This window comes from Oculina patagonica, chromosome 5 (assembly GCF_052425735.1).
Source record: "Oculina patagonica isolate OP01 chromosome 5, crgOcupat, whole genome shotgun sequence".
NCBI classification, from domain to species: Eukaryota; Metazoa; Cnidaria; class Anthozoa; order Scleractinia; family Oculinidae; genus Oculina; species Oculina patagonica.
This window is the reverse complement of record NC_135762.1, coordinates 25,645,161-25,668,620: the sequence shown is the minus strand read 5'-3', so window position 1 is coordinate 25,668,620 and position 23,460 is coordinate 25,645,161. Positions and strand designations below refer to the sequence as shown.

Here is a 23,460-nt window from a genome sequence, read left to right as displayed (position 1 = left end):
GGAAACGTACTCTCTAGGGTAGGGAGGAGCGACAGAAATTTCAGAAATGCAAGCTAATTGACATTGACATGATGTGATAAATGAATTCAGATCATTCAAGATAATACTGAAATCTGAAATAGAACTGCAAAAAATAAGGTGATATGTTTAATTTATAAAATCTATTTTGCCAATAACGTTTTCGTTGGGATGGTTGACTATTTTTACAAGCGTGTATACTTCGTTTCGCGTGACTTTTTGAAATGATCGTTTTCATTGCTCACGCGACCTTACCGCTTGCATTAATTAGTCGAGTTTTATTTCGCTTTGTGTTTTTTTTTTTATTTTTCATGTTGGATTTACTAATCTTAATTCTTAATCGCTACAAAGCATACGAGAAAATGCAATTAGCTCGGCTCAAGCTTTCATAGCTTTGTTAATAGCTGCTGTTCATGGGGGTACGCGCAAAACGGTGTGAATTGATCTTATTAAAAGCATATAGCTAGCAAATAGCAGACAAAATAAACGATAATGTATCTAAACATACATGTTTTTAACAGCATTATTAAAACGATCCAAGAGTGGAACAGATACAGGGCGCAATAAAACGAAATATTTGAGTGACGAAAAGGGTCTGAATTCTCTCCGCTATATGATACCTTAGTAAAAATATAATAGCGCCTATCAATTAGCCTTATCTGAAGGCCCAATTTTGCTTCAATAAAAGCAAACTAATGACTTCCATCGACAAAAGAGCCAAGCTAAATTGCGACTGCAAAGTGACTGCAAATCGTGCATTTAATAGACTTAATAGCGCGCGCAAGGCTATTCACTTTAATGCTTGGGGTCATATTTTATGGCCAATTTTCTGAGCTATCCTTTAGCCATCGACTACGACCCAGAACCTGGTTAACCCTGCTGCTAAGATTTGCTGGAAAATGTATCAATTCACGGTAGCTCGATCGATCAAGTTTTCTTGGCTGAAGAATTATTTTGGTTTAAAACTGACATTGGCGAAAAAAAATGATTGTGTATAATTTAGAAAATGTGTCACTTTTTTGGCCAAAGACCCACCTGCGCTTGCATTATTTATTATTACTTTTTATTGCGCACTTGCTAAACCGTCCCCAAAGATAAAACTATTTAATAATGGAAAAAAATTCTCACTACTTTTTGATACAAGAATATTGGCGCAATTCCCATCAGAGCAGGGGTTTCAAAACGAATTCGTGGTTTTGTTGAATTAGAAAGAAAAAAAAAACAACGTTAACGAAATGTTCAAAAAATATGTCAAGGCGTTTGTTGTCTGTTGGAAATCCGTTTCTGGGCAAATATTTTTCGATATTTGCCTCGCAAATTAACTCTCTGAGCTCGATATTTTTTAAACTTTGAAGCAGCAATTGTTAATATTTCTCGTTCATGGCAGAGTTTTTTATTTTTTTTTTAATCGTTTATGACACCCACATAGTCACGCATTATCCAATATTCGTAGCCTGTAACATTTCTCAGAAGTTTTTCCTGTTTATCGTGTGTTTATGACATAGAAGAGGCAGTTGTCCGTCTTATAAAGTGTCTCTCAAAAGTAAGTAGTAGGACCTGCTAAGTGGCAAATTAAAATCCGCGAGAGGAATAAACAAACAAACGCACAAAACAAACAACAGGCCGCTAAACCTTTCAGCTTAGTAATTACTTTGGAAGAGCTTTTTCAATAAGCGAAAGGATGTCCCAGCAACAAAAGAAGAGGTGTAGCAATATTGCCGATTTTCAAGAAACAAAATTCACAGGCGCTGGGTTGAGAGCCTGCTAGGCCCTCAGCCAATCACATTGCCGCGCTTCCAATTAACTGTCAATCAACTTAAACAACTGGTTGTCAGTTTCTTCCATACTTGCAGGATCGAGGGATCAACTTTGCCGAGAGTATTTCGAATGTACAGTAACAAGGGGCTCCAAACATGGCGAATTGCTGCACTAAAAACGAGAAAACGGAGCCTGTGGGCATCAAACTCGAAGGGAACAACATTGAACAGAATATAGAAACGTGGCTCGACGAACATCCTGAATTCGTTCACTCGTATTTTACACGTAAAGCAAGCAGGACTCTTATTGACTCTTGGCTTCAGTCACGCTCTGTACGAACTCCTACTCCAAGCGGAACACCGCCTCCTTCGGGAACTTCGACTCCTGTACGGAAAATTTCTGCTTCTGAATTTGAAGGCAGAGGAATTTTAAAACCTTTAGTGAATGTCGTCGATGGGCAAGCGACGTTTCTTTCGCCGAGCGAACCCGCGAGAGCGCGCTCGCCGCATCGAAATCGCAAATCGCGGGTCGAGCTGCTACAACTGGACGAAAAGGAGTTGTTGATGGAACTCGTGAAGGATATATCGAACGATTTGGATGTGAAAAGTCTTTGTCACAAAATCCTACAAAATGTTAGTATTCTTGTCAATGGAGATCGCTGTTCGCTTTTTCTTCTTCAAGGTCCGAAAGATGGGCCTCGATTTCTCGTTTCTAAAGTATTCGATGTGAACGCCGACTCAAAACTTGAAGACATGCAAGGATTGGAAGAAATAAGAATTCCTCTTGGCACAGGAATCGTAGGATATACAGCAGAAACGGGAGAAGTGGTGAACATTGCGAATGCATACGAGGTAAGATGTACTATAATTTAGTCATCACGAGCGCGCGCACTGTCCTTTTCGCCTGGTTTGCATTGCCGGTTGCTTCAATTTCTGTTTTCCTTTCCTTTGGTAAGGTTCCGAGTTGCGTAGCAGTTGTAGTCACTTTGAATTAAGTCTGTTTAGCTGTCGTATTTATCCACTTTTCATTCGTGTGCAAAAGGAGCAGTACATCTAAAGCCGGCGGAACATTTTATAGTTCATAAACTAAAATGTTTGGCGCCTTCAGCTTTGGCCTCGAATTCCTGTTAATCGATTATGTGCAGGGATGGTTTTGAGAGCTTACCCCCTTTGGCGAATTTAACACGGTAAACTTTGTGCCCGAACTTTGCGGATTCCCCTTATAACTAAGCAAAAAATTCGTTTAATTTCCTAGAGCCGTCAAATTTGCTAGCGACTCCCTGGAAACGTAAGGTACATTCAATGCTGAGAACTTCTGTCATGTCGAACGACTAATTTTAGCAGTCGGTCGATCGAATTCGAAGATTTCTGTTTTGAAATTGTTTGGGAAAGTAAAGCGGTATAACACTTGAGTTGTCTGCTTGGGCTGGATTTGTTAACCTAGTTTTAGTAATCAACAACAAACTAGCGTCGCTTTCAGGGGAAATCGGGAGGTTTTCGTCAAAACATCGAACTAGTAATTGCCGTCCACTGTGCCGACATGTTTACTGCTAGATTGTTTACATACACCGCGATTGGCGCTGAGCGCTCGGCAAATTCGTCGAGAGCTCGTGTGGTTTGAATACTCAGTGGCAAAATAAAAGATTTATTCGCAATCCCTTTTCGCTTAGTTGAACACTGCTAAATGTTTAGACTTGAGTGTTGGACCATTTGAAAATAATCCCAAACGACATACTATTGCCTTAAAAATTCAATAAAGTGCAGTCTGTATATTGAATTTTCTTGTAGCTGTTTATTTTTTTCTTTTCAAAACTTCATTTTCTCATGTGGCTTGGGTCGAAAGGCTCGAGCGACTTTATATAGCGAAGTAAGTTTTGTAAAAGTTAAAAGTAGCAAGTTTGTTTTGCGGGGTGTCGTCTCGTTCAGTGAACGGAAATAATTCTTGTTGTCTCGTGTCAGTTTTTGTGGGCTGTAGTAAAATGGTGTGAGACTGTCTCGCAGAAAGAATAGCTATTTCTTATTCTAGGCGACGTTCAGATTGAAAAAGATGCTAGATATTTGTGATTATAAAAACAGACTATATGTCACGCGAGGTGATTAAGTGATTTGCCATAATCCTTTCTTGTAGTACCACTTTACCATTTTTTTGCTCGAATGACATATTAATTACTATGGTTAATATTCTTTGGGCGCTCTGGTGAAATTTTGTTTTTCTTTACCCCTGAATAATAAACCTCGGCAGAAATCGCAAGAAAATAATTTGTTCTGGAGGAAGTAATCGTTGTCTTTGTTATAAAAAGGTCGGCCATCTATTTTTCCATTGTATACACGTAATATTATGACACGACAAAAGCAAGGCAGCAAAAAATAAGAATTTGTGTAAACAGTTCTATCTTGTGGCTGAAAGCTCTCTCCTTAATTAAACTAAAATTTATCAGGAACCGGAGGTGCGGGGTAGGTCTCGTTATTTGTAATTTCTTTCACAGGAAAGACGCGAGAGCGTTTTTTTATTGAATTGATTTTGAACCACAACACATAAATATTTTTTTCCCTTCAAAATGTGCAGATGTTTAAATGTAAATTAGAGTAGTTATATATAAATGAATTGGGAATTTGCTAGTATAGACTGGTATTCATTTACATTCAAAGATTCCTTTCCAAGTAGTATTCTATGGCCTAAGTAAATATATAATAACTTGAGTTTTTTTAGTGGGAAAAATGTCCAATTTGATATCAGTACTCTATTCTTTAGCCAGAAGATGTTGACAGAAAAGTCTAAAATTTTGCAGTTGTCTGGTGAAAAAATGTAAGATGAAATCAAATTTTTTGATCCATCTTTGTCACCAACATTTTAGTGTCAGGTCATATGTATCAGCATTTTGCATATTGTGTTGATGGAGTATTAATCTTTTTTTCATTTTAAAATGACAAAAACATCCTTGTGATAAATGAAATTGTATTTAAATTATGTTTTCCTTTCTAAGGGATGCCTTTTAAGGTGAGATTACAGCTGTTTTGAGAATAGGCTCTCGAGTTGTTTTACGTAAGAAGCAACATGATTTAAGCTCTATCTAATAAATGGCTAAATTGCCACAGCGATGTATCGGCAAGTGAAAACAGTTTAAGTCGGTCTTTAAGCCCAGGTGGTTTCCGTGCCATTTGCTATAACAAGGAATGTCTAGGATATTGGTATTCCCCTTGGATGGGATGCTAGCCTGTTGCAGGTAACCCAGTATTTTTGTCAGGTCGTCGTAGAGAAGGCACTGTAAGGTTTAAGTTTAATGTCCATGAAACGACACACAGGGGGGGGGGGATAGAAACAAGGTCTGGGACCGAGTAGCAATGTTCTCACAACTTGCAACGCGATGATCAATTGACTTTCTAGTCAGCAGTTTTTTGGACGGCGCGGCAGCAGGCGATATTTTCCCACAAAATGGAAAGTACAGCAACCACGACAAAGATGCCGTGGATTCAGCGATTGTAAAGGCACTGTTTTTATCCCAAAATTTCGCCATCATTGTGTAGTTATTAAAATGCAGAGTTTTGTGATGTCCTGTTACTTTTTAGCGCTGAAATGCTAATGATTGTACTATGATTTTTAACATATGTGGGGCTCAATTATGACAGAAAACAAAGAACGACCAAGTCAACCAACAACCTTGAAACAATAAAGCAAGAACAATAGCTCTGACCGGCACGGGAAAATTCGATGGTCACGTTTCATTGCCATTTCCGTCGAGTTTTGATTTCACAAGAAACGCCATATGTTGACAACAAGAACCTTTCCGGAGTCATTTTCACCGCTTTAAAGACAAAACTTAGAAAACTTTTTTAATGTGATAAAAAAAGGAACCGAACTCTCCCGCTGGCACCATGTTGTTGTTGTTGAAATTGTTTTGGTAAGTTCAGAATGAGAGGAACTGTTCATGCTCCCTAGATCTATCTGTTGACCACTACCCAATGATTGCTTTGTAAGTTGTGAGAACATCGCTCAGATTTCATTTAAGAGAATGTATGGGAAGTTGCTTCCCCCCCCTGGATTTTTCAATTCAGACACAGTCAAACCTCATGAAATTTCATCCAGATTTAAGTTCTCTTTTAGCCAGTGAAATTAGCCGGAAGCTAGCCCTTAGCGACATCTTGAGTATAGAGATTTCTGTAGTATGGAGATCTATAAGGAGAGGTACAACTGTAACTCAGTTGATTATGAATTTATATTGTGTCGCTGCATATGAATCCAACAATGTTGATGATATTCCTATTCCCTTAGCCCAGTTCAGATGTCATGATCCTTCCTTGCTGCAGTCAGTTGTGATGTAAATTTAATTGTAGCAAAATGGCACAAACATTTGAAATAAATTTGGCAGAACAAGAATATAGGAAGCTCTCATAAGTCACCAGCACCTGAGAAATTCCGCAATTACCCTTGCTGTGGCACTGCAACCAAGCCAAGTTAATTCCAGCTCTCGAATATTGTCGAAGGTCATTTGCAATGAATTGCCTGTATTGTTTACATTTTAATATACTAGGCATTTTAGGGAGCTGACAATGTTTTCTACTTGTCTTTTCTTCAGTGACCAGAGATTAATGTTTGTATTATTTAGCATACAACCAGAGAGAGGGGAGGGGGTCCTTAAATATAGCCTATTATAGTTCACCACTAAATTTTCTCCGATTCTGATTGGTTTAAATTGAACACGTGACGCGATAGTGCCCGCGCGTCGGAGGGCACTATCAGCCCATAGTGCCCTCCCGAACGCACCCGTGCCTTAATTTTTTGTAAACAAGCGTGCCTGCAGACAAAAAAACCCAACCAAATTCACTGCATGTCTAGTTTTGTTTCGTTTGTCAAATTTCGGCTTTCAATTGAGTTTTTTATCCCCAAAAGTAAAAATAATTCACGATGCTTGTTTTTGTATGTGCGCGCGGAAGAAAATTAAGTGGTGAACAATAAAGACAATATCTAGAGTGTTTCTGTCTTGGAACTATCGGTCTGATAGTTGCCCCTTGGAAATTTGATGTTCTTAAAACTAGCATATTTGGCCTCAAAGCTTCGCTTCTCGGGCTAATATTTGTTTTAAGAACATCAAATTTCCGCGGGGCAACTATCAGCCGATAGTTCCTCGACAGAAACACTCTATTGTTTAAATAGTAAGTTTGGGAGGTGCAGTGGCCTAATTGTTAGCGTGCTGGAGTCCAGATCTAGCAGTCTGGTTTTGGGCAAGACACTTTACTCTTGTGAAAAAAGGCAAAGGCATAATCTGATTCACAGTTTTATGCACCACAAAAAAATCTCATCTCATGAACTATCGTGGAATCAGTTACAATTTAATATCAAGTTTCAAATTTGTGGTTATTCAAGCTAATGTCTGTACCATCTGTCAGAAGGAGCATTTCCAAAGTGGACCCAGTCTAAACAAACCAGGAAGTAATTTAGAAAGTTCATTTAATTTTAAGATAAGATATCCAAAAATAACACAAGCGAAACACTTGTCTTATTGTTGGAGTTCAATTGAATTATTCAAAAAATGGCTAAAAGGTCAGTGTTAACTAAACATCCTAAAACAACTTTTCCCAAGAGTCGTATGGATAGGCCGGTCCTACAGAAGAACATCAAATGTCTGTCAATTTTTTAAGAATACATAACACAAAGTAAGCTCTAACAAACTTTCACTAACTCTGATGAAGGTGAACAGATGTCACCAAAAATTTAGAAAAGAAAAACAGATCGGCTTAAAACAATCTTCTTTAAATGTCTTCTACCGATCGCACTACTGGTTCAAGTGTTATAACCATCAAATGGAAATAAAATAAAATTTTAACTCTTTGACACTACTACTAGCAATACAAAAGACAAAGCAAGCCATACAGTTTGGGGCTATAGAAAAACATCGAAAATGTAACTTTTTCAGAGTTCCATTTTTGTTTACTCTTTGAAGGTCTGCTGGACTTTTTGTTCGGCAGGGGGGATTTTTGGACTCAAAATATATCAGAAGACTCTGTTACAAACAAACAGGTCAAACCACAAACTAGTTATTTGAAGTGGTAGAAAAATCTCAGAAGGTATATATCTTTGAAAATGAAAGGAAATAAGTAATGGATTAGAAATGGATTTCAACAGACTGTGTCCTAGTTTTAATGGGCAGAGATTTTCTTTTTTTATGCAAGAAGAACTGTACCATTTCATAATTAAAATGAGAGTTTCTTTTTTCTTTTTTTAATTGTAGCACTTATGCCAAGTCAGTAATTAAAATGGAAAGGTATCTGTCTAAAACAGCATGATCCAGCCAGTCTTTTAAATTAAATATTAAATATTTTGCATAGTGATGACTTGCGTGTTGATGTTTTCGTCTGCTATGTTCATTCTGAAAATTCCTCCATGTTAAATAAATTCCAGCTATAGTTTTTTCATTGAAATGGCCTTTAAAAGAGACACATGAACCTCTATCATGATTTCCATTATCAAAGAAAGCTGGGAGGAATTGAGAATGCAATGGAATGTCAAATTAAGAAACCTTTGGATCATTTGGTGATGAAAATTAGAGTCGCCAGCCATTGAAAATCTTGAAAATCCTGGGTGTTGAAAACTGGGGGTCACCTTAACTGCTGGACTGTCAAACTCCACATACAATATTCTTTTTGTTGAATAAACTTTTTTTGTAGAAATAAATTAAGACATAAATACCTTATTCTAACTAATTTTTGCTCATACTTAATTTCGCAAAAATTCAGGAGCCAGATTTTGTGAGTACTTATTTTCGCGATTGCAAGAAAAATTAGAGCAAAAGTGTATTAAATTTTTGAGATTTTGTAAGGGTTTTATGGATCAGTCGTCAAAGACACAGGAACTACTGGAAATATACAAGGGTTGGGCTCAATGCGACTACAAGGAGCCTGCAAACAGAAACTTTGGCGTCTACACTAAAGAGATTTTGACCAATTTTTAAGCTGAAGAAAACATTCATCAGAGGAATGGTGCTAGTTGAAAACAAGCGGAAAAACATTTTCAAGGGTAGATATTTGCAGTTCCAAACATTTAAAATTTTTGTTGGTTTCGCGTGTTTGAATTTTAATTTTAAGATTATTTTGCAATCGCAAAAATTAGTACCGGTACTCGCGAAACTTAGTAAGAATGAGGTAAATGATGCTTTACTAATACAATGGATAAAAGAGAATAAAAATTAGAGTAGCTTGCCGGTGAAAGTCTTGTTTCTGGGTGTTGAAAACTGTCGGTCACCTAAACTGTTGGACTGTATAATTTCATAAACAATATTCTTTTTGTTGAATAAACTTTTCTTGTAGAAATAAATTAGGAACTTATGATGCTTCACTAATACAATGCATAAAAGAGTTACTGACTGTAATTTTTGCAATAATGTGCATCGCAGCATGTCTCCACAGCTGTTTTTCACATTTTGTGTTAATTTGTATTTGATGTTCCGTAGTCTAATCATTAGTTTTAATACCCAGCGATGTGACAAAGTGAACACAAGATACTCATCAGCTGCCATTTAATGACTTAAATAAGCCTGCAGTTTATTACAAATAGAATCTTGCACACCGAAAGCACATTTGAAAAGACAGTAGAATCCAGGTTTCCCGAACCCTCAGTTTTTTGAAACTTCTGATTGTGTGAACCAGTTTTCGTTTCCCTTGGATAATACTTGTCTGTTATTTCATCCCCGATTTTTTGAACCTTTGGGTTTCTCAAAGCAAATTTTCATTTCCCCTGGACGTTTGAGAAACCCAGGGGGTGGGGGGTACTCTGGCTTGTAAATGACGGAGATGATCGAAGGAATTTTTTGGGTTTCAAATTGTCGATTCTGGGATTTTTTTGGGTAAGAAGATTTGGCAAGTATTTTTTTGGGTGACTTGATTCAAATAGGGGATCTTTTAGGGTATTAAAAACAAACATGGGCTCCTGAAACAAACTTGGCGTATTTATGGTATGATGAATAATCAAACGCGAGCGTTATTGCCCCTCCTTTTTTTAGGGGTAATTTGAATGGGATTTTTTTTAGGGGTTACTTTTGATCCAGAGATTTTTTCTGGGTAATGTCGGAAGACTTAGGGATTTTTTTGGGTCCTGAGTTTTTCCTTCATTCGATCATCCCCGTCATTTACAAGTCGGAGTACCCCCCCTGGACGTTTGAGAAATCAGGATTCTACTGTACAGTATGTATTTTTTTGTTTTTAGTGGGAAGTTTATGAAAGTAAAATATTTAAAAACAAAACAAAAAAGTGAAAATAAAGCACACCAGAAGTGGGTTTGTTAAGTGACAGGTTTGGATTCAAAAATGGTCATGATTATTTTAAATTCTGGCTCATAACATGAATTTATGTCATTTAAAGTGATTATGTGGACTGTGAAATAATGTAATAGATGAGTGTTTCAAAAAAGTGATTAAAACTGTTTTGGACCAAGAATATGCCCATCTGCCAAGTTTTTGAGAATTTTTAATAAAAAGGTAATCCCTTTGAGAATTTCTTTGTATTGATGATGTGGAGACATTTCACTTTCAATTGATTTTCAAAATGAAACTATGCATTTAAGGTTTTTCTGGATACAAAACCTCCCCTAATAAATTTATTTTTACATAGGTTTTGCTTTAGAGTACTGATTTGATATTGTCCCTCGTTGTACTGAAAGAGTTAATTTAAAGGGACGGGTTCTCTGTGATTTACATGTAATACATTGGAACAGCACTGCAAAAAAAAAAAAATAAGTGAAAAAAGAGAATTCTTCTTAAATGATTTCCTTTTGTTAATATTATTACATGTTACAGTTTGTAAAGAGGTGGGCAGGCACATCAAGACAATAACAATTTTTATTTAAGTTAATAATTCCTGTTGTCTGTCTAGATGTATGTGATAACATGTTGACATTGAAGAAATATTAGATGTCACACACCCTTTGAAAGCTTAATACAGCTGCAGGAACTGAGGAATTAATTTTGCTAACAAGAAACAGCTGTGAATGATGTATTGCCGGCTTCCATGTCTCAAAAGACAATTATGACTGATAATCCATTGAATGATCAGGATAATAATATGATGTGATATACTGAAACCATTTGACATATAAGTATATTTTTACATATTGAAGGAAATTAACATACAGAATACCATAAAATTCCAAAACAACAAGCCCTGAACTTATACTTGCTCAATAATCCTTTTAGTTGGGTTTATTTTTTGGGAGGGCTTTTTTTGGATGGAAATTTTTGTTTCAAAAATCTTCGGGTTTCTAGTTAGACAGGATACCATGTCTAATAAATTTTACTTTCATACAGGAATACTATGTGGTGTTAATATAAAAATATGAAACCCAAAGCAAGTCCTACAGGCGTTAAACAATTGTTTCAGGTCTCTGGAATTTCTCTTACAATGTGAAATGCAAAACGAGTTCTACAGTAGGGGCTTACAATGGAAAGAGTTATATCTTTCTTAAAGCGCTATAACTAAATATAAGTAAGTAAGTAGCTTAGAAAGCCGGCTCATCAACAAGCCCAGCTGGTTTTTCTGGCCTTGGCAGCTTTAACAGTTTACCTAAGTCTCGGTTTTCATGTAAAATTTCAGCCGGTTTTCTTTCAGCCAATGAAATTAGCCTGCAGCCGACCCTTTGTGACATTCCTTATAAGCCCTTAGGGTTTTATTCAGGAGGGCTTATTTTCAGAAGGAGTTAAGCATCTGAGATTTGGAGAGCTTATTTTTTGAGGGAGGGGGGTATTGGAATTTTACGGTAGTGGATACACCTACTGTACACATACTGTAAATTATATACAGTTTGACTGTACACTTAAAAAATTAATAGATTTCAACCCCCTTGGTTATTCACATAACACTACAAAGAATGTTGCAAACATTCAAATGTCGTACCAATGTACACTCTTGTAAATAATTGTTATTCAAACCAAGTCACCTTATTTAGAGATTTCATCCCATAGTTCAAATCAGATCAAGGAGTTCATGGATTAGCTGCATTAGCTGTCTGTGTTTGTGGTCATCATCATCATCCTCATCATCATCTCGTCTCATCTTAACAACGTGGTGCTTTGACATCACTTTTGGTTTGTGGTAAAATGGTTAAAATGTTGGCCTCTCTCCGTTTCACCACCTCTATCTTCTTCTCTCGACCTCTCTTCGCCACCGTTCCCTCATCGCCAGCCCTTAATGTTATACGTCTTTCAACCAATCTCTCTCAACCAACTTGTACTACCTCTTTCCACCTCGCTAGGAAACATACCCACTTGAGTAGTATCCATTTATACAGGCCTAGGATGGTAGCAATACTTCCAGTTACTTTAGGATGGATTATCGCTTTGTTGCGTGACTCTGACAATACATTTCCTTGACTTAATTGTCAATTTTGAAAGTCTGTTTCCCTCAACAGGATTCAAGATTTAATCAGGAAATCGACAAAAGGACTGGTTACCACACCAGAAGCATTCTGTGTATGCCAATCCACGATCATCACGGAGAGGTAGAGTACAAAACACCTCGCAAAATTTTGTGGGAGGTAGATCCAGGATTTTATAAAAGGGTTATGGGGAGGTTCAGTGACCTAATGGTTAGCATCCCAGACTCCAGAGTGAAACTTTCCGGGTTCGAGTCCTGGTCGGTGTCAATATGTTGTGTTCTTGGGCAAGACACTTTACTCTCATAGTGCCTCTCTTCACTAAGGTGTATAAATAGATACTAGCAGGGTCGTAACCAGGTATATTTTTTCATTGCTGATCCCAAATTTTAGCTCTAAATTTTGATTCCTGATCCCCAAAAAGTGGTAACATTTGATCCCTGATTCCATTCTGATCCCATCTGATTGGCCGATCCGGATCCCATGACATGCCATGAGTTGTGACCCGGGATCCCGGGTCCATGATCATTGATCCCATATACCTGGTTACGACCCTGTACTAGCAAAATAATGCTGGGGGGTACCCTGTGATGGACTAGCATCCAGGAGGGAGTAGAAATATTCCTCACTGCTTAATGCTATCGAAACCGGGATAAGCTCCGCCAGCATGGGCCACTTGGCTCAAGGCTTTCCCATTTATCGGGAGGGGTTGTAGGTATAAGTACCAAATCCCTAGGGGGTCTGTGGGAATGCCTGCCCAGAACAAGACAAGGATAACTTTTTAAAGAGAAGCAAGCCACGTTAACCATCCACCTATAAATGCATTTAAGTTTATGTATCTGAGTGTTTTTTTTGAGTTTTAATTTTATTTTGAGAGAATAGAACTTTATACTTTTTTGCATTAGAGTTACAGCTCTGTATGTTAAGATGTTTTATTGTCAGGCTGGATCAGGTAATCTCACAATATACTGGCGCTTTTAATGCTCATGTTTTCTTGGGGGAGCAGGGATGGCGCAGTGGTAAAGCTTGCCTCCCACAAATGTGGCCCAGGTTCCATTCCTTGCTCGGAAAGTTTTTTCCAGGTTCTACAGTTTTCCTCCCTTCATAAAAACCAACACTACTAAATTCCAACTCAATCTGGAATCAGTGGGATCGGAAGAGCCACTATGTGGAAGATGTAAATTCCCATTTATTTAAGTGAAGTAATGACAATTTTTAACTGTTTGGTTTCTTACAATAGGTCATTGGTGTTGCACAAGTTATAAATAAAAAAGGATTTCTAGATCACACATTTACCAAAGGCGATGAAAAGGTATGAAATGAATCAAATACAGTCGAAGCTCTCTTAACGGACTCTCTCGTAAGCGGACTACTTACGGCCGCCTTGTTTAAATCCCCGTTTTAACTCCCATACAAACTCTGTATTTTTACATTCTCGTAAGCGAACATTCCCGTAAGCGGCCGCGGACACTTTCACAGATTACGACTTAGACTTTTTCTTTGTTTTTAAGCTCCCATAAGCGGACACCCCGAAGAAAATCCTACAAAAACCTCTGTTTTTTGTTTTTATCAATCAACTTCTCGTCGCTGTTTGTCACAATGATTTAACAATAATTACAGTACCATATTGCAGTGCTTGTTTTGTCGTCATCCACCTCCGTCCGGTTATTGTTACCTGGGCAAGCTCTCGTAAGCGGCCATCTATCCCCTACACCTCTACTGGTTGCGTATGAGAACCATTCTCGTAAGCGGCCAGCTCCAGTTACGGACACTTTTTCGCGTCCCGAGGGTGTCCGCTTACGAGAGCTTCGACTGTATCAAGATATTTAACACAATATGTTATTCTACCAGCAGCTGTTCAAGCAACCAAAGAAAATTCCTTGTTCATTTGCTGTACAGAAACTAGGAAAGCTTCAACTCTGTGGGCCAAATAAAGACTGACTTAATTACAATTTTACAATAAAGTGTGCATTTGTTATTAGGTCACAGCTCTTCAATGCTGGTCAGCAACTTGACATCTTCCATTTATCACAGTCTTGAGCTGTTTTTTTCATCTGTATCATCTGTTTCTTCACAACTTTCTCTACTGTCATTACTGAATGTTTAATTGAATTTTGATAAACACCTTATTACAGGAAATTTTCGGGACACGTTAATTTCGCGATTTTGCGAAAATTTTGCATTTTGAATCTCTTTGATTTCGCGTTTTTGAGTAAGACACAATTTAAATTTCCTTTGCAATATTATTAAACATGCCGTTGATTAAAATAAAATGACTTCATCAAAGGAACGATAACGCCAAAATTAACAAAAACGTAAGGGCGGGACTAAATCTCGGCAATAGCAACAACAGAGCAGTTCTCACGAGGTCTACAAGTAGGGTTGGTCATGCTTGTACGTGCATGAGTAATTTTTTTTGAGCCAATTGACAACAAAATCCATTTACATTGAAAATTTCTTCCGTCAGTGACACTTAACTCATTCTTTCGTGATTATTGACATAAGTGAGTCACTTAATTTTCACGTCATGTTATGTTCGCGACACTTATTGTTCGCGTCACTTTAATTTCGCGATTTTTTTAGAATCGCGAAATTCGTGAAATTAACGTGTCGCAAAAATTTCATGTTATAAGGTAAATAAAGATGATAAACTTTAAAGATGGTTACCAGTCCGGACTGCACAATCTCCGCCTGTAATGTTTATGTGAGTCTCACATGAAGGAATGTTTATTAGCAAAAAATTTAAAATTCCGGGACAAACTTACCTTTTTCTTTATCATTAGCACCAGATATCCTTGCAAAACAATTACAACAAGTAGAAGAACCTTGACACTATTCCAAACTGCTGTTTCAGCTCATCAAGCATTCCTGAACAAAACAACCCATAATGGTGGACTGACAAACTTCTTGTTCGCTATTACTTAAGTGTAACATATCAACAAATTCAAAACAAAATTTATAAAAAACAAACCTTGCGATGGTGCAGCACAAACTGGAAATCAGCTTTAAGTTTGGTAGTGGAATGAAGATGTTACTAACATATACCTGCCAACTTTTTCTGGGTCAAAGGCGTGAGATTTTTATCCTGAGAGTGCCGGGATTTCCGAGACAATACGAACATGTCCGAAGTTTTCCGAAGATGTCCGAAGAATCCCGAAGACGTTCCGAACATATCCCGATCCCGATGCTAAAAACGACCTCGTTCCTTATACTTTTCTTGTCAAAACTCTAAGATTGTGGGGAAAGTATCGTCATTTACTCATTTTACATGGAGTTTTCGTTTTTCACATTGCCAGCGAGTTTACATATTTTTGGAAAGTGTGCCAGTTATGGTTCAATAACTCACATTTTTCAACAGGCGTGAGAAATTGGTGCGTAAGGGTGAGTTGGCGTGAGATCGAAGTTTTCAACTCACAGGCGTGAGACTCAGGCCTAAGGCGTGAGATTTGGCAGGTATACTAGCATGGGACAAAGAAAACATCTGAGCTCCTCAATGTGAAGTGAACCCATGACCTCCCAAACACCGGATGGGGGACTCAGGTTTTATCTTTGTCCCACATTGTTCACATGATAAAAATGCATTGCTTTGTTTCTTAGATATTTGGCAAATATTTGGTCTTCTGTGGAATCGGAATTACGAATGCAGAACTCTATGAGAGAGCACAACTCGAAATTAGAAGAAACCAGGTACACTGTAATTTAAATTACCGTATTTATTCGATTAAGCGCCCAACCTCGAATAAGCGCCCACCCTGTAGGTAGGAAAAGTTAATAAGCGCCCAACCTCGAATAAGCGCCCACCCCGCATCCCACAAAAAACTGAAGTGTACAAGAGGAGTATTTACTATTGAAATTTACTAAGTACCGGTACTACAAAGAAGACTTCCTCTATGAACGAGTTTTCTTAGTATTTTAGAGAACCTTTCAATTAACAGTTAAAATTCTGCTTTGGTACATCTTCACATTTTGTTATTTGTTATTGTTTTGTTACAACAATAAACTAACTTTTTGTTGAAAATCGCAAAAATTTAATAAGCGCCCAGCCTCGAATAAGCGCCCACCTCGGTGGTAATATACCCTGGTATAAACAAAACCCTGTATTTGCAAACGTATCTTGTCAGTCCCTTGGCCCTTCGTTATATTGAGGCTCCCAGGGGCATAGCTAGTCTATAGGCCCGTAGGCCCGGGCTTACAATTTTTTTTTACCTGCTCGTATTTGTAACATGTGTAATGGAGAGCAATTCAGGCTGAAGCACTTTCAAGATGAAATAGAAAGCAATGTGAATTGTAAAGACTTTTAGAGTAGCCAAGTGATAGGTATCGTTAAAGACAAGTGCGTTTATATATTTGGCAACGAGTGAAAGCTGGCCCATTCTCTGTAATAAAATGTCAAAATGTAGGTGCTGTGAAATTACACTTTTGAGGGTCTTTTTCGGTCCGCCCCCCCCCCCCCCAATCTCCCATCAAGAAGCGGCTAGGCCTACAACTCTTCAGAAAGCTGGCTACGCCCCTGGCTTCATTGTACTCAGGTGACCCCTACTTTGAAGCAGCTCTTAATTTTTAGAAATTACCCAAGTGGCAGCAAAATAGTGAATGATTTAATTGAGAGCTCACTTGAACATCAAGGAAGAGGTGTCCTCAGCCTTTTTGAAAGGGGGTTCTGTTATGCCTGAAATCAGTCACTCAAAAAAGGTCATTATATGTACAGCCATTCAGAACACATTTATGTCATGTTTAGAAAGGTAAGATGTTGTTGAAGAACTTTGTGGTTCTCATTTGTACTCTGCTAGTAAGATTTTCTTGATTTTCTTAAAGATTCTGTTCTCAATTCTCGTCATTTTCAATATTTTGAAACTCGAAAGGGAGGTCCTGGAGCCTCTGGAGCCCTCCCCTGGGGACATCCCTGCTTGGACCTCTACAACGTGAATTTAATGTGTAACATAAGGCTTTAATTTTTTTTCAGGTTTTACTGGATCTAGCTAGAACAATTTTTGAAGAGCAAAGCACCCTTCACAACATTGTACAGAAAATCATGATGATCACACAGACTTTACTTCAATGTGAAAGATGTTCTGTTCTTTTAGTTGATCCCTCTTCAAAGGTACGACAATTGTATATTGTTTGTTTCTTTGTTTGTTTGTGGGAGATGCAGTGGTCTACTGACCAGTGTACATGCTGGACTCCAGATTGAGTGGTCTGGGTTTGAACTGTGACCAGTACAGGGCCACTGCATAATGTTTTTCAGCAAGATGCTTTTACTCTCATAGTACCTCTCAACCTGGGTGTATAATTGGGTACCAGCAGAAACCCATAAGGGTTGAAACGTGTAAGGTGCGCGCACAGCGTTTGAATATTCATTTTGCTAAGTACCATATTTGGAAACATGAAGAAAGTTGTACGCGAATGCTTTATACACGTAATGACACACGCAACAAATTTTTTGGTTTTGCGGTAAGTTGCTTGAATTTCGACCTAAACGCCGTAAATTTCTAACAGAAACTAAAGAAATACATTAAGTGCATTGAAGCGAAGTTCTCCAGACTACTTCAAGAAGATGATACAGGAGAATTTAACCAAATTTAACTTTATTCAACCAAGCTTGTTCAAAAACAAGATTACGGCATCGAGTGCGAGCTTGCGCGCACTGTGAATTTAATCCAAATATAGTAATTTTGATTGGTTAAATGTTTCTCGTGATTTTCCAAAAATGGTACTAAGTGTAAACGAATGTGCAAACACTCTGTACAATGCAAATCATAGGGAGTTACATGTTTCAACCCTTATGGGTTTCTGGTACCAGTGAATAAAAAGCTGTTGGTTACCCTGGGGAGACAAATACTCTTAGTTTCTTTGCGGTATTAGCCACCCGGAATACTTAACCTTTTACCATTAACACAGGTACATCATTTGTTTTCTATTTTATTCCAGACCCTTTTTTCTCAAGCATTTGATTTGGAGGCACGGGACTACCTGAATGAAGATGACCAGACAGTCGTCAAACACAGATCTTGGTAACAAAACATTCAAAATGGTCTTTTCCTTTTATTTACTGCATAAAGTGGTTTACCAGCCTGTAAGAGATAATAAGCAAGTTGGTAATAACAATTCCAGTTGTATGACTCAATTATGTATTGAAAGTCATGTATAAGGTAACTTCCATTTAGTCATTCAAAGTAAGGTGAAAGGCCAGTTTACACCCTACAATATGTCTGCCCGATTTGTTTAGAGCAAATTTACAAGCTATGACTTGTCGGCCTGATTTTCCTTGCCTTCGTTGAATTCCTTGGATGAAAATCAGCCCAATTTGCACTGCGACATACTTTTAACTTTAAACTTTTTTTTAACTGTGCACTCATTTAACTTCTATCAAATCTGGGCCAAATTGGGCTAAAAAAGCTGGCTTTACAGCAAGGCGCCCAAAAGTGTGACCACCTTTAATTAATTCACATTCTTTCGTGCAGCCACCATCCAATCAGAATCCAAGGACTGGTTCCAGCTGACTTCTGATTGGATGGTGGTTGCACGAAAGAATGTGAATTAATTAAAGGTGGTCACACTTGGGCGCCTTGCTGTAAGTCTATTTGGGGTTAATTAAAGTCAAGAACCTAGACTTAAACACCATTGCAATTACTGTAAGTAATGTAAATATTGCAAATAGATTATTGCTATGTAAGTGATTTTTCTGTATTGAAATGGTCAAAGTACCCCATTGTAATTTAATTACCTAGTGTTTATCTGGTAGAATACTCTAAGTAATGTTTAAAGTAATTTATTGTAATATATTGTTATAATTGATGTTTACATCACGTTTTTGTTCTGTAACAGCAGCAAGACAGAGGTCAGGTTTCCTGTTAATATAGGAATTACTGGTCATGTTGCTACAACTGGCGAGGTAATGCAGTGTTATTCTCTCAAAACTCCTGAGAACAAAATTCTAACTCTCCATACAGTTTTCACACATTTCTCTTTAGCTTGAGGTTTAAACTTACTAGGTCCATCATGTATGTATGATCTGTCTGCTTGAATCTTGTTATTAAAAGATATAAAGAAACTTGTTAGGAAGATTTACATTGTAGACGTTGTAATTGAAGAGCGGCGGGAATAAACGGCCCCTGGACTTTCTGACTAAATCGAACATTATTGAAACAGCTCCAAATTGCGCATGCAGGTTTGCAAGTTTACGTGTGCTAAACACTGTCCTGTGTTGCATTCGGCTGGTCTTTTCTTCGTTTTTCAGAAATTATGTATGCAAAAAAAAGGCATTTTGCAAGCTTTATACGTGCTCCCAGTCAGCTAGCAGTCTGAGTTTTCCAATTGCGTGTACATCTTTCCCTGTAGGGTTTTCTAAGCGTCTACGGAAGACGAGAAACCATTTAACAAGCATTTCTTCGACTCGCTGCGCATGTCTTTTGTTGATTTGAGTAGAGTAGGACTGGATACTGCATTGTGACGTAAGGTCACATGTTAGAGGCGGAAGAGTTTGAATTAAGCGAAATGGCGCCTGTGAAAGTAAAACGGAAAAGTTTATAGTTTTAGCTCGATTGCGGCTGCCAGGTGGTTGAAGGACATCATTAAGTCTGAATACCCGTAAGTTTACAGCATCGCTCAAAGAACTGAGTGATGTTTCTGCCTTTGTTTTGTACAATAGCGCTGTTTAGCGCTTCGGAAAAAACGTTGCAAACAAGGTAGTTTGAGCCTGGCCGCATAGAAGGCCTAAAACAAGAGGTTTCTTGCCGGGAACTTCGTCAACGCGAGTTTTACAGGGTCCGCTTGGGTTCTGCCGCGACAAAGTTGCCGAGAAGTGACCTGGTTTTAGACTTTAAAATTTTTTTTATAGGTTTGGGGGAGGACCTCCCCTTGCCAAATTATTTTCTGTGCCTCATTAAATATTCATCAATCAATTAATCAATCAATCGATTCGTGCCTTAGTTTATCTTGTTTTCGCGGGATTTTGTAGATGTGTGATGATGTAAGGAGTGGAGATAGAAGTGAGAGCAAGCCGGCGGCACTTAACTGAAAGCAAAACTAGTATAATGCGACAACACGAGCAAACGTATTCAATCAACAATCAGTCTTTATTTCACTTTCACCTCAAAATTACAGCTAACGGTAACAGATTACAATAGTCTTGCCCGAAACAACAAAAACCAGCTAACCGCAAGCAGACTGCAGTGAAAGCTAGCCGCTTGAATTGCTAACGTTAACCCTAACCCTTAAACTTGGGTTTAGCTTTTTAACCCTAAATTTGAAATGAAACCCTAGCGTCAGACCCTAACCCTAACCCTTGGGCTTTAGGGTTAAGCTTTTTTCGCTAGGGTTAAGCTAAGGGGTTAGGGCTAGGCCTGTAATCCCAAAACTTTAGCTGACTTCATCGTTTTGAGAAACAAAAGGTTTCCCTTGTTTATCGTTTGTAATTTGGAGCTGTTTCGATAATGTTCGATTTAGTCAGAAAGTCCAGGGGCCGTTTATTCCCGCCGCTCTTCAATTGTTTGTTACACATGAGGAAGTAAATTTTAATGGGGCATTCTTTTGTTATATGAATAAGTTAGTATTTTTTTTAAATTAGAGACTTTATTAACAGTATTTTAGTAGATTAGTTTTATTTGTTAGTCAAGGCCATCTATTCCAGTTGAATTTAATTTAATTTATTTATTGTTTTTAGACACTAAATATACCAGACGCATATCAGGATGAAAGATTTGACCCTGCTGTGAGTATGATTTTGTTTGTGCAATAGTCACCTAGTTTTTGTCACAAAAGCAAAAAAAGGAATCATTGTTAGTAATAAACCACTTGGGAGATCAGAGGAACACTGAAAAAGCTTGTAAAATAATTATTGTTATGATTTACATGGTTTCCTTGTGTCCATCAGTCAGTCAGTCAGTCAGTCAGTCAAGGAATTTAAAGTCATTCAGTTGTGACTGGACTAGATACCAAATTATAAGAAGTGAAAAATTTTGTTGTCTTTCTTGCCCCAAATGTAGGTTGACCAGGCATCAGGATTTGTTACGAAAACCATTCTCTGCATGCCTATCAAGAATAGTAGTGAAGAAATTATTGGTGAGAGCGTAAAAAAAATATTTTTATTACTAAATTCATTTTTAAAAGTCAGCACACACGAGGGGACTACCATAATCCCTGCAGCTAGTCCGCAGACTTCATGTACCTTAAGGTTACTATTGTTAGCGGCTACTAATTAAAATTTGTCTCTGTCAAATTTAATACGCGTTAATTTAATACCCCTCGCGCCAGAGGAACACAAAATTAAATACAGTGGCCCTTTTCAACTATATGACAACGTCAGAAGGTAGGGCAACAATTAAAAAGGGTTGGGAGAGAGCTGAGATCGCCGGCATCGTGGGAAATATGTCTGATTTCTCTGAGGAGGACGACTTTCTAACATTTGCAGTTCACTTTGTTCTTTCTGACAATGGTTATGTTCGTTCAATTTTAAGTGACTTTGTTCTATTACTGAACTTTTATTTCCATCTTCGCTATATATTAAAATTGTTTTTTTTTTAATTTTCGGAAAATCGCTTTATTTAATAGTCGCTAAATCTTGCTCATAAAAAATCGCTAAAATAAGTAGTCGCTAAAAATAGTAACCTTAAGGTAAACTACCCATTTTCCCCAAATACTCTACTCACAGCAACCAAATTTTGTTCTCTGTGACTAGTCTCACAAAATAATTTTAATACAAACTGGTTTGAATAATTTGTGGGACTAGTTGCAGACACTAGTCCTATAAATTTTTGCTTGTCCCCTTGTGTGTACTGTTTGTGTACTGTTTGACCAAAAAATGGAAAAATCAACCAATCAAAAACCAAACCAGTCAGTCACTGCGACTACACCCCTCGTTTGTGCCAACCTTAAGGCTGTTGTTCCTTAGCTTGACAAATTGGATTCGTGGATGTTCTTAAGTGTAATGGATCATTTTCTTTTTCTTTTTGTGTTTTTCATCTGTAGGTGTTGTCCAACTGTTGAATAAACTTGATGGAACATCTTTCAATAGGAATGATCAAAATCTCTTTGAGGTAGGTATCATGTTACAAAAGTGAGGAAAACAACAGTATCATGTTACAGTGTTTGGCAAAAAGCCAAAAGTATTCTGTAACAAACAAAAGCATTGTGTTATGGTTGCTACAAAGTTAGCAACAAAATAACCGCTTTAAACAGAATAAGAACGTGACATTTTGATAATTAAATTAGATCTTGTTTTTCAATTAAATGATGAAAATTTACTTGCTGAATAAAACAGTTCTGATGTATCAAAATACACGTACTGCGATGACCCTTCATTTGCTTAAAAATTATTTTGTTTGCAAGCAAATTTTGTGCAAAAAAGTGACTCCGTGGGCCGCCATAGCTCAACCCATCACATAAACCGTCCCAACAGGACAATCACGCAGTGTCACCCCAAGTCACCCCATAAATTGAAAAAATAACTCCTGCACGCTTAGCATGCCTATGTATAATATTTGCAGAAAAATTTCAGAAAAAGTGGAACCTTCAAATATTTTCATGAGATTTGACTGATCTTTCTTTAGGCCCTATAGTTTACTGCAATGTCCGATAAAGTTTTTCTTGTACATTATTATTGCAGGCTTTTGCAATTTTTTGTGGGATGGCAATCCACAACACAGTCATGTACGAGAATGTGAATAAAGCTATGGCCAAACAGAAAGTTGCTCTGGAGGTAAGAAAAATCAAAAACCATTCACAGATTGTTGATCAAAGCACAGGAACAATCACCATTGAAATAGTACATATTTATTGTACATGTATTTAAGGACGTTCGCGCCAAAATTTTCTACTCGATAGATTTCTTTAATTTTTTTGCTGCGGTAAGATAATGAGTTACTTGTGTCAGAAATGCAAAAAAAAGTTGGGGTCACCGACTTCGTTTTAGAGAAAAAGCGTGTGGAAAACTACCCTGATTTTAAAAAAATTGGCGCACGTAATTCAGCATGATTTACAGGGTTTATAATTAAAAATATTGAAGATGAGTAAACGGAGGCTAATGATCCTAGTCACATTTTGTAGAAGTGCGTCTGTTGCGTAAATAATTCCTAGTTTTGCCATCTTTTTTGTAAAACTTAACCCTGGTGAAACGCATTTGAAACTGTCGTACGGCAAAAAGAAAAGCTCAAAAAGTGGAATTCAAACCGTCAGTGTGACAAAAAAATCACACTTCCACTCGATAGATTTTTTTCATTTTCTCTCAAAATGTAGATATTAATTAACAAAAAAGATCAGTTGAGAAAAAAGTAGGGGTCACCGACCATTTAAGAGAACAAATTGCAAGCGAAGCTAGCAGAACGGCAACTC

General features: G+C 37.6%; 1 protein-coding gene across 8 annotated transcripts in view; it reads left to right on the top strand.

The window, feature by feature from the left end:
* The first annotated feature begins 1,858 nt into the window (after positions 1 to 1,858).
* Positions 1,859 to 23,460, top strand: part of LOC144653540 (dual 3',5'-cyclic-AMP and -GMP phosphodiesterase 11-like) — a 260,413-nt gene continuing 238,811 nt past the window's right edge. For 7 of the 8 annotated variants that reach the window (XR_013570760.1, XR_013570759.1, XR_013570761.1 and 4 more), the window contains exons 1-11: positions 1,859 to 2,627; positions 12,169 to 12,258; positions 13,373 to 13,444; positions 15,730 to 15,819; positions 17,096 to 17,233; positions 18,061 to 18,143; positions 18,958 to 19,024; positions 20,795 to 20,842; positions 21,117 to 21,192; positions 22,099 to 22,166; positions 22,736 to 22,828. Coding sequence is in view for 5 of the 8 variants with exons in the window: in XM_078513562.1 (XP_078369688.1) it covers positions 1,932 to 2,627; positions 12,169 to 12,258; positions 13,373 to 13,444; positions 15,730 to 15,819; positions 17,096 to 17,233; positions 18,061 to 18,143; positions 18,958 to 19,024; positions 20,795 to 20,842; positions 21,117 to 21,192; positions 22,099 to 22,166; positions 22,736 to 22,828 (1,521 nt within the window). In the remaining 3 variants the exon portion in view is untranslated. The remainder of the gene's footprint in view (positions 2,628 to 12,168; positions 12,259 to 13,372; positions 13,445 to 15,729; positions 15,820 to 17,095; positions 17,234 to 18,060; positions 18,144 to 18,957; positions 19,025 to 20,794; positions 20,843 to 21,116; positions 21,193 to 22,098; positions 22,167 to 22,735; positions 22,829 to 23,460) is intronic. The other variant, XM_078513559.1, reaches the window with a different exon arrangement.